The 11413-nt window shown below is 39.0% G+C and overlaps 2 protein-coding genes across 2 annotated transcripts in view; one reads left to right on the plus strand and one right to left on the minus strand.

The window, feature by feature from the left end:
• Positions 1-11413, minus strand: part of LOC116692455 (rho-related GTP-binding protein RhoA-C) — a 732216-nt gene that overhangs the window by 681804 nt on the left and 38999 nt on the right. The gene's annotated exons all lie outside the window — the stretch shown is intronic.
• The window catches only part of LOC116692429 (putative helicase mov-10-B.1), a 13359-nt gene continuing 3553 nt past the window's right edge, over positions 1608-11413 (plus strand). The window contains exons 1-15 of the mRNA XM_032520721.1: positions 1608-1740; positions 2617-2834; positions 5693-5786; positions 6007-6154; positions 6481-6703; positions 6997-7083; positions 7517-7676; positions 7808-7962; positions 8066-8233; positions 8423-8529; positions 8623-8795; positions 9076-9179; positions 9823-9920; positions 10007-10102; positions 10309-10414. Of these exons, the coding sequence (XP_032376612.1) occupies positions 1723-1740; positions 2617-2834; positions 5693-5786; positions 6007-6154; positions 6481-6703; positions 6997-7083; positions 7517-7676; positions 7808-7962; positions 8066-8233; positions 8423-8529; positions 8623-8795; positions 9076-9179; positions 9823-9920; positions 10007-10102; positions 10309-10414 (1955 nt within the window). The 5' untranslated portion in view covers positions 1608-1722. The remainder of the gene's footprint in view (positions 1741-2616; positions 2835-5692; positions 5787-6006; positions 6155-6480; positions 6704-6996; positions 7084-7516; positions 7677-7807; positions 7963-8065; positions 8234-8422; positions 8530-8622; positions 8796-9075; positions 9180-9822; positions 9921-10006; positions 10103-10308; positions 10415-11413) is intronic.

Genomic DNA, 11413 nt, shown 5'->3' on the forward strand with positions numbered 1-11413 from the left:
ACACACACACACACACACACACACACACACACACACACACACAGATCAGGATAAACAAACATCTCTGGTTGTTCTGCAGATTTTGTGTCAAACAAACCCAACCCCCTGTTCCTCTAATCTTCATTTGGCCACTTACAAACTTTCTTCAGAGTCATCAGTAGACACCTCCTACGCTTAAATACACATACACACACACTAACCCTTCTTAAACCATAAAACTCCCAACCAGCATAAAGACTTAACAAACAATCTAGTGTTGTTCCCGCTGAACTATTGTGTATGTTGTGCAACACCTAATTTTAATAGTACGTCATTTTTTATTTGTATGCACCTGCTAAGATTTCTGCACAGCAGTTTGATTGTACTTTTGCAATGGCAATAAAAAAATTCTTAAAATATAGATCATAATAACTATCATTGTGATAATCCTGTCCACATGAAATATTCCCTGTGCGTAGTTTACACATTGAATCTGATTTGACAGGTTACATGTCTTTTATTTGTTCAAGTTACTGTATGAAAAGTGAAGAGACCAAATTGAATCAATTACCTTATCTTAATTTATATAGCACCTTTGAGACTGCAAACAAATTACCTGACAAATACATTACCTACAAATATTGCAGGCTACCATTATGTAGAGCTTCCTAAAGATATAGACAGTCTACATGTTTAAAATGAAAGTAGGTCTACAGTGGAGCTACTTTACCTGACAAATTTCTAAAATTCAAAAATTTAGCCACTAAAGTCTGCTTTAACACACTTAGAAAAACTTTGTCTGCGTTGCCCCCTAGTGGCCAAAGTTAAAATACAAAAATACGACTTAAAACATGAGTCAAACATAAACCAGCTGTTTCAGACTCATTCGCCTTCACAGTTCCTTTAGTGTCATCAGGACCAGAATTCAAATGAGCTTTCTTGTGTTTTTTACGGATCATGGGGAGATGTGGGGGGTGTGGTCCCTGCTGTGCCTGAGCCTCTTAGCTACTCAAAGACATATATGAAAATAAACTTTATACATTTCCTTGCGTTATTTATAGGTAACCCCAGTAATATCCCCTAAAATATTACAATAAAAAGAGAGGGAGTTTTTTTAACAAGTAGAAAGATGATAGATATAATATTTACAGGTAGATTATTCCCAATCAGAGAGCTTTAAAAATAAGTGCTTTCTATTGGAAAGAGCTGAATACTTAGCTAGAGCATATAACCTAGGTACCATAGCTAACTGGTTTAAATAGTGAGAGTAATTGAAAAGTAACGTAGGCCTAGCTAGCTAACGTTACAGTTACACATTTACAAATACTGTTAAAATATACCCCTTAGCGTTACCTAAATATAGCCACTATCTCTTTATTTTGAGAAAGTTTATCATTATTTTGAGATAATAAGTCATTATTTTAACATACAAACGTTAGCTAAGTCATTAATTTAAGAAAGTTTCTCATCATAATGATGACTTAGCTAGCTAAAATATTTTTTTCCCATCAAATTCGAGGAAATGGGATTCCTTACCTTGCGACTCCGTTCTGAGTTAAAACATCGTTGCTCCTATCCATAAACTGAAACTACTTGTAAATAAACACACACTTTAACACACCTGTTGAAATTGTGCATGCCGCAGTTGCTAGGATACACAAACGGGATATTTTTTTTTTTTTTTTAAATCAAATCTTTAACTTCAATTTACTTTTTCCCAGTCTCCCGTGGTGTTGTAACGTTATGTTCTCCGCCAATAAAGTAAGTTACTATACCGATATGTTTGCTATATAGTAACGCGATATTACCGCTGTTTTCTGTGGTTGAGGTCAAAGTTAATTATGTTAGGTTTGAGCTGTTTAAGGGCTAACGTTTGCCAGTAGGCAAAGTTAACATGCTAACTAAATATGAACCAACGCTAGCTATAACTAGCTAACTAAGCTAGCTAGCTAGCAAAATGTAACCTAGTTAACGTTACACTTAGCTAAACTGTTGAAACTAAATTACGAACTAAAACGGGCAGTTAGCGTTATACTTACCGGACATCCAGTTATTTTGTGTTGTTTATTTACACCAGCTTCCCACTTTCTGCCTTATCTGTGCCACTCTCAAGTGCCTCTCTATTTAAGCTTAACGTTAGCTAAGTTAGCTGCCTTCTTGTGCCGCCTAGCGGAATGCGGATACATGTAACCGCTAGCTAGAAGCTACCTAACCTAGCTAGCTAACTAGTTAACTAACTGACTACATTAACATTATTTGATTTGATAAATATTTGTAACGTACAGTGAGAGTTAGGTATACCACAACTTGCATTAATTCCATAACTTAACTGAATTTAAAAAGAGAAATGTAGGCCTATGGATATGCTACTTAGGCTAATGCTATTTTTAAACCTATTTAATACTATTACGTTTAGTCATTTTTGGTTTTCTGTGCTATTTTCAGGGGTGCTCTCAGTTAGAGGCTCTAGTTAGGTGTTTTAAAGAAAGGTTTAACATCACATATAACACAGGACTATAAGAGCCAGAACCTCACATTACTGAAGGAATGGTAATGCCAGCACATAGGACTGATAATCATAACTTATCATTACTGCAGACAGTAGGTTAATGTTCCTTTTTTGTTCTTTTTTCCCAGTACCATCAGCACCAAATAAGCTTACTCCACTACAAATGCAGCGAGCAGCTAAAGATCCTGCCTGCTGCTGTCCATACTTTCCAGAATGCAGGACCAGGAAAATCTGGTTACTTGAATGGGCCACAAATCAAATTCAATGATGAAGCCCAGATGTTTCAGCAGGCCCGCCAAAAGATTCAAGCTCGTCTGAAAATGGCAAAGTTATTTCAGCAATACAGGTGAGAAAACCTTCAAGTAGAATTCTTAAACTCAGACAGATTCAGAGCTGTAATTTCTGATATTCAAATATTCAGCTTTCAAGACATTATATTACCAAAGTTTAAGTAAACAAATTAAGTTAAATTTAAAGTATCTTTTTCTAAATATTTAAAGTGTGCATAGGCAGAATATCACAGCGCTGAAACCTGATTGGTGTGATGTGAATTTTTAAAACTTTACTATTTACATGCCCAGATGAAGGATAGTGTTAGTTACAAGAAAACTATCAATAATAGAAACAATATGATCATTAGCTCTACAGTACCAAGCTTCTCTCACGGTGCAACGTGCTTTGCTGCTTTGCTTACATTCCTCTACTGATAACCTTGTGTTTTCTTTTGCGTCATGCGTCATAGACAGCAGATCCTGGATACTTAGAAATCTGTGGGACATTAATTTATGAAAAATACTACTGTGCTACAACCATATTTTTTTATGAGAATGATACCTCTTTACCATGGACTCATACAGTTGACAAGACAATGCTAACACACGGCTAACTAACACCAAAAAGACTATTAAGAAACAGGTGCAAGAACTAAGAATAAATCATTCCCCTGGGAAGTGGGATGACAAATGACAGAAAGAGCCTTGCGCCCTTAGATTTGCAATGCTACTAGTTAGGGTTGCACTGCGATCCAGGCAGGGCACCAACCCTTGTGCTTATGACACAGCTGTGGACAGCTGCAAACAGAGGAATTGGCAACAAACCTTCCCAACAAGAAATGTACAACTTGAGAACAGATTTTCACCACTGTTGCAGTCCATAGGGAGTTGGGAACAAGAGGGTCGCAAGTTCAAGTCCCCATACGGACCAAAGTATGGTGGTGGACTGGTAGCTGGAGAGGTGCCAGTTCACCTCCTGGGCACTGCCAAGGTGCTCTTGAGCAAGGCACCAAACTCCCAACTGCTCGGGGCGCCTTTCCATGGGCAGCCCCCTCATTTTGACATCTCTCCATTAGTGCATGTATAGGACCTGAGCATGTGTGTGTAATTCAGGCCTGTGTGTAATGTTTGTAATAACAACAGAGTGTAAATTGTAATTTCCCCTTGTGGGACTAATAAAGGATATTCAATTTAATTTAATTTAATCTCACTCCAAATGACCTGTATATCCTCCCATCTTCAGACAACAGTGTTAAAGCCTACAGGGAAAAGCTAATGGCTGGGCCTCAAACTCTGATTGTGGGTAAATTTACTGTTAAACAGTAAAGGCATGAGCATTAAGAACAGTGACATGACAGAAAGAATCCCACATATTCTGGCTGCAAATTCAACTGTAAAAAACATCATAGTGCACATTCTGTAGGGACCACTGAGAGTGTGAAAGAAGTACTAAAACAACTCCTTACTGATCATTTGAGCGATGACAAGACTCAGCTCCCTAAATACTGAGGTGTTTATCAGTGGCCCTCTACCACCAGTCAGAAGAGGAGTTCAGAGATTCAGCAAGTTGTTAGCTTTGAACACTTGGCTTTCAACTTCATGTATTGCCCACAGTGAGTGCACTTTATTAAAGTTTTATTAAAAATTAAAGTGTTTCTAGGATCCTAGACATCTTTTTGGGGCGGATAGTAACCTTAAATCAGAAGTAAAACTGTCTCCAAACCATTTTACTTCTTCTGTCACTAATCTCCACCCTCCACCAAGAACAAGAGACGAGAGGAATCAATGCAATGACGAGACATAACACGCCAGAAACCTTGAAGGGGAGCCCCCGTCTGAAAAGAGTTTAATTCACCCTCCTCGACAGCTTCAGAATCCTCCTCTGTCTCTCAAGCCTGATAAAATCACAGCACATCCGTTACCACAACTGATTGTCTGCAAATACAGCAAACCTTACTGATATCTGTTAAGTCCAGTTCACAAGGACGATGGCACTCATGAATGTTCCCAGGACAAGCCAGGACCCAGTGTGCCACTAACTTTTTCTATTCTTATCTTGATATACAACAGAAAGTTAATAGTGCACCATGCTCAATCATCAAATCCAGCTAATCTGTTAACATATTCCATGCCATGTTCAGTCTGCTCAACCTGACTGTATAATAGTAGCAATGCTCCATTCCACACCCAGTTCTCATTAACTTAGCCCCACCAAACTTTTTTTATGAAATGTGTTGGTGTTGCTGTTATATTTAAAGAATTATTTCAATGCAAGCCGAATGCCTTTGCACTGTGTTGAATAGCACACTAAAAATCCTGCTGTGAAGAATTTTCAGACATCCAAGGTCCTCTACAAGGTTTGACAAAAGACAAAATTACAGGAATTATGTGGTCTAAACTAAACTTTTCATCTGTTACTACATGTAACACACAATGCCTTTTTTTTTTTTTTGACATTTATTTATTAACATCTTCCCTGTCTGAAAGCACTTTATGGTTTGTTACAAGGAGATATGAGTTATTTTCCACATGAAAAAGGAATAAAAAAAAATAAAAAAAAAATTCAGTTCAGTAAAAATGTTAGAATCGTTATAACTGTTTTAAGTAACAGCTCCCATCAACTGTTACACAGGCAAATTACTGATGTGGTTAAGGGATGTGAAGTCTGAATGGTTTCTTTCTCAACCTTCATTGTGCGTCTGCTCCTCTACTGTGCTTGCTGGTGTTTACTGATTCGGATTCTTACTCTGCAGCCTGTATTGCTTTAGCTGATCTGCTGATCTTGGTTTAGCACCCAAAGCAGGAGGGATAGTGGCCATACACCCTAAACCCTCAAGTGTAATCAAAGCTTTGCAACAAAAGTACTTAATGTGTTTGGCACATTCACTTTGTGTAAATAATTTTTTGTATTACTTGTTGTTCAACATCACAGGGCTCAACTGATCTCCAATAAACATGATGTCACCGTAACCTCAGACCCTCCGTCAAAGAAGGACAAGATCTACCTCACTGTGTATGAAAACAAGGTTAGACTAAGAGGACTAAGAAGCCGTGCTTTTTAATAATAAGCTGAGAAACCTGTGAGATAATTTATTAATATGGCATTATTATGTTGTGGGTAGCAAGGGGTTGTGTGTGTGTGTGTCTCTGTCTGTCTGTCTGTCTGTCTGCGTGAGTAGATATGCTTTTTCTCATGGCTGCAGTGATAACACTGACAACTTGCATCCAACATTTCCTGCCCAACAGAAAGTTGTGCCACTCACTGTGAAGAACTGGGGTGTCAAAACAGTGAATTTAACATTTTGGGCTTTTGACCTCGTAAAGAACATATTCACTGTCAGAGACTGTCATGGAAACCTTATCCAGACTATGAAGCAACTCCCTCTTGGACCAGGTATGACAAAGACACACATAGAAAACAAACAGCACAGGTGGTGAATGTGACAAAACAAAGGCTTAAACAATGAAAATCAAAAATGGAAAAACTGTTACAGAACGAGAGACAACAACTTTGAACTGTAGTCATAGTAAAGTAGTTTTGCAATTTTGCATAATTCAAAGTATGTGTCATTTTCTATCCAGTTGAGACAAGTCACTGTTAATATATGTTCAATTTTTAGATTGTCTCCAGCTTTGAAATATATAATTGTATTAATTACTGCATAATGTACGTGTTTATACCTAATTTCATCACCTTTTTTCCTCCTATGCTCTTTCTAGGACAGTCATACAAAATCAAGGTCCATTTCAACTCTGAGCATGCAGGCTTCTATGAACAGTTACTGGTCTTTCAAATTGAATCACGCCAGCAGTCCTCAGATAAATTTGAGATTATGCGTATCTTGGAAGTCATACATCGGACATCTTTTAGTGAAGAGGCCCTCCTTACAGCCACAACCTCAGTGCGCGACCTTCAAACAATGAATTGGACACCTGCTGAAGGGTATAACAAGTTATTATGTAATACTCATGTTATTTATGTTAGAATGTTGATGCAATTAATGTATGAAATCATCATCAACAATCAAATGTACAAAAATGACCATTAAAGGTTGAATGTAAAAGAGTTTTATATTGTGTTCTGGTACCCCTCTGACAGTGCACATTCACATGGAACACTGTGTAACTCATACCGATTTACATCCGGCAGATTGCAATATGTATTGGTCAGTAGTATTATTATTAGTCATCTAAGTTATTACTGTCCTGTGTTCTGTCTTTGGTTTCCCACTCCAGTGTTAGATTGACGTGGCTTAAGCTTGTGGTGCCTTTGAAGGGTTATCCGATGCCTGACAATATGAAAGACCCCAACAAAGCTGACATGTATGTATTTTCACGTGCACATACAATACACCCTAAATTAGATGTGAACATAATTTTTACCAGATTTTTATTTAATGTATTAAGGTAAACTAATTCAAGTGTTCATCCAGCATTGTGGCTTCATAAACAACTATACACGTGTCAGTGCAATATATTATATAATCAATGTATTTATTATTCGAGTAAAGGAAAAAGTCATCATTAAATAGTGACTTATCTAGTAGTCCTAGTCCACCTTGAGCAAAGAGCTGGAAATTTTACATAAACAGTGGGTGGAAATACCACATCTTAAGCTTATTTGCCTAGGCTGATCTGTAGTAAGTAAAAGGCAACAGAAAATTTCACAATAGGCCATATACTTTCAGGCAGGAAACATGTCTGCTGTGTCTGTAGAAGCTATTCAATTTTGTATATGTCACTTGGATCTCTTTAGGGACCTGGAAAAGATACCTCTGAACTGGGGGACCTACTGCCAGAGGTTCCAAATGCTGCTGCATGTGGAGGAGCTCCAGTTGAAGACAGAGATTGAGAAATTCAACCAAAATGCGCCCATGTTTAGACACAAAAGTAACGCATACCTTCTCATTCTGCAGGTGATGTGCCTCACACACACACACACACAATAAAACATATAGACTGACAACTGCTATTGTTTTGGCCGAAGTTTCACTGCAACAACTCAGAATGAAACCATAAATTACACATACATGTTTTTTGTCACCAGCTTGCAGGTGTCTACAAGAACTCACCAATGAGGCTGTTTGGGAACAAGGTACTGGTGACTCCTTTAAACCAGCCAGGAGTTTTTGAAAATAACATGTACAAAGGCTGGGTCCATCATGTGGATGCGGATCATGTCTACCTGCAATTCAGTGAAGAGTAAGAACAATTAGTTGTTTGAAAACAAGAATGGAAAAATTAGATAGTTGTGTATAACTGCATGCTGCTCTAAGCACATAACTACATGTAAATTTTAATGCAGGTTCCTGAATATTTTCAAGGAGGGCACAAGGTACCAAGTTAACTTCTATCTCAGCCGTATGCCCCTGCGTATCCAGCAAAGAGCAGTAATGCTGGCATACACAAACAGACTAAAGGAGGTGTTGTTCCCTACTGGATGTTTTTCTTCCCACCATTCACATCTACACAGGTAAGACTACTGTAAGGTCAAGAATCCTGGGGAAACAATGAAAACGTGATACAGACAAGGTCATACTTAAGTACTGTGTGTGCCTTTTATCCCATCTGTCCATTCTTGTGCATGTAAACATACCTTTATGTAAACACTGTCTCCCAGCTCTGTAATCGTTCCTTTGCACCTATTTTTTCCTTTCCTTAGACTGATAGAACATGGGGACAACCCAGAGCAGCAAAAGGCTGTTCAACACATTGTAGCTGCTTCTGCAAAACCTGCCCCCTACCTGATATTTGGTCCACCTGGCACAGGTATTGTGTGTGTGCGTGTGCGCACATCCTGATGCTTAATATTGAGCTATATGTACAATAATAATGAATAATGTATCTGTATGTATTGGTCAGGCAAAACCGTGACTTTGGTGGAAGCCATCAAGCAGATAGTGGAAACGCAGCCCTCATGCAAGATCCTGGTTTGCGCTCCTTCCAACAGTGCCATTGATCATCTCTTTGAGAAGATTCTGGAAAGAAAGATAGGAGAGCACCAGGTGTATCGCTTGTTCGCCCTAAGCTGCCCTGTAAGAAATATTCCACAAAATATAAAGGTCAGGATTATTTTAATAAGAATACATCATACATAAACAAACCTGGACGCTAGCCTTAAGACAAGACAAATATTGGGCTAGAACTCACATTTACCACACTCTCAAACAAGGATGCTTTATGAAGATCCATAAAGATATTTTCTTACCAAGTTTTTGAACTTTTAAGCAAGTAAATCCTGACAAACTTAATTTGGCCTCTGCATATCGATGTGTACTATGTGTTTTTGTCTATATGTGCGTATATGTTTTCTAGTCTTGCTGCAACTTGAACCGCAGAACAAACACACTAATGATGCCCCCTAAAGAGGAACTGATGAAGTATAAGATCATAGCCACCACCTTGCTAACTGCAGGAAGGTAAAGTACATTATTACATGTTTCATACTTCTCTTTAAATAGCCAATTTTTCACAACAGATACATATTTTGACATTTTACAGTGTTGCCTGTATCACCCTCCTGGCTAACACAAGCAAAAGTTGAGCTATAGTTCAATTTAGCATTACGTCTTTTATACATTGGATGTTTTTCAAACTACATCAATTCAAATTACTTCAGATCCTCTCAAAGTACAATTGTCAATTCAATTCAACTTTCTGTGCAGTAAATATTTACTTAGCAAGCTGGTTTCATATGAAGAAGTCATTCCCTATTTAACACGTATGCAGTTGTTCTTAGAGTGCTTTGTTTTGGGTCTGTTATAGTCGCAGACACCTTTACATTTATACAAGTTCCAGTTTACCTTAAAGCCCAGTTCAGACTGCTAAAACGTATCCCTGCTATGTTCCAGACGGCTTTGTCTTATCACAAACCTTTGGTCAGAACTGGGCTTAAGGTATTTGCTGTACCTTAATTAAACAAATCAGTCCTAGTAACACCATGAAAAAATAGCACATGGGTGAGAAATGAACCCTAACCCTTCAATGCAAGAAAGTTAGAGAACCCTTGTATTAAAAACTGCAATTCCTTTACCCAAATATTAATTCTCTCTCTCTCTCTAGGCTAGTGACAGGAGGTATTCCTGTAAATCATTACACTTACATATTTGTGGATGAGGCAGGCCAGGCTACAGAAACGGAGTGTATTGTCCCTATAGCAGGTGACGAGCAAGTTGAGCTTGTTTAGCATTACAGTATTTAATATTCTGTATGAGGTGTGCCCTTAATGTTTCTGTTTGCTCCAAAGGTTTACTGAAACAGAAATGCCAGGTAGTGCTAGCTGGAGACCCTAAACAGTTAAGCGCTATCATCACGTCCAAAGTTGCAGAGAAACATGGCATGGGTGAGCACTGTGTATACCTTTATTTATATATATATGTCTGTATATATAAGTGTTTGATGTATCAAATGTTTATTTAATGCAAAATCAGAAATAGTAGTGAAAGTTGAAGCAAATAACTCAACAGATTCTGAACCAACGGATCACTTGCTCACTTAAGTACTATCTATTTAATGCCTGTACCTAAGGAAGACATTTATTCTGTGCAGGTGTGTCCCTGTTGGAGCGTCTGATGAACGATATCACCCTTTACAGGTCACATGAGACACACGGGTTCAACAACCGCTTTATAACCAAATTACTGAGGAACTACAGGTGTGGTAGTGGTGTTGCTGACATTTGTTGCTTTTTCTTCTTGGAATGTAACTTTTAAATAGGGTTGGGTATTGTTTGGGTTTTTTCCGATACCGGTCCTAAAACAATAATCTTGCCGTTGCCTAAACTGTGCATTGATACTTTAAAATAAAGAAGAGCACGGTTTGTGTATCGCTATACATATGGTCAAATTTAAATTATTTTAAATGTAGTAACAGTTACTCATACCAAAAACGTATTTCACCAGTCAACTTCAGTTGCCAAAAAAAACACCACTAGATGACAAATAACTGATTGCACCACCAGCTTCCCAGCTGTAATTGAACATACAAGGCCTGCCTTCTCAGACAAATCTGAAAGCATCACTAGTGTCCAGCTGACACGGCCTCTGTGGTAGAGGCGGAGCTGGAGGATGATGGGGGATTGTCGTCTATTTCTCTGGTGGAAGTCGCTGAGGTAGTCAAACAACTCCACAGCGGCAAAGCCCCAGGGATTGATGAGATCCGTCCAGAAATGCTGAAAACTCTGGGTGTGGAGGGGCTGTCTTGGTTGACACGCCTCTTTAACATTGCGTGGAAGTCTTGGACGGTGCCTAAGGAGTGGCAGACCGGGGTGGTGGTTCCCCTCTTCAAAAAGGGGGGCCAGAGGGTGTGTGCCAATTACAGGGGTATCAGACTTCTCAGCCTCCCTGGTAAAGTCTACTCCAAGGTGCTGGAAAAGAGGGTTTGGCCGATAGTCGAACCTCGGATTGAAGAGAAACAATGCGGATTCAGTCCTGGCCGTGGAACAACGGATCAGATCTTCACTCTCACAAGGATCTTGGAGGGGGCCTGGGAGTATGCCCAACCAGTCTACATGTGTTTTGTGGATCTGGAAAAGGCGTATGACCGGGTCCCCCGGGAGAAATTGTGGGAGGTGCTGCGGAAGTATGGGGTGAGGGGGTCCCTTCTCAGGGCCATCCAAAGCGAGAGCTGTGTCCGGGTTCTCGGCAGTAAGTCG

The sequence above is a fragment of the Etheostoma spectabile genome, chromosome 7 (genome assembly GCF_008692095.1).
Source record: "Etheostoma spectabile isolate EspeVRDwgs_2016 chromosome 7, UIUC_Espe_1.0, whole genome shotgun sequence".
NCBI classification, from domain to species: Eukaryota; Metazoa; Chordata; class Actinopteri; order Perciformes; family Percidae; genus Etheostoma; species Etheostoma spectabile.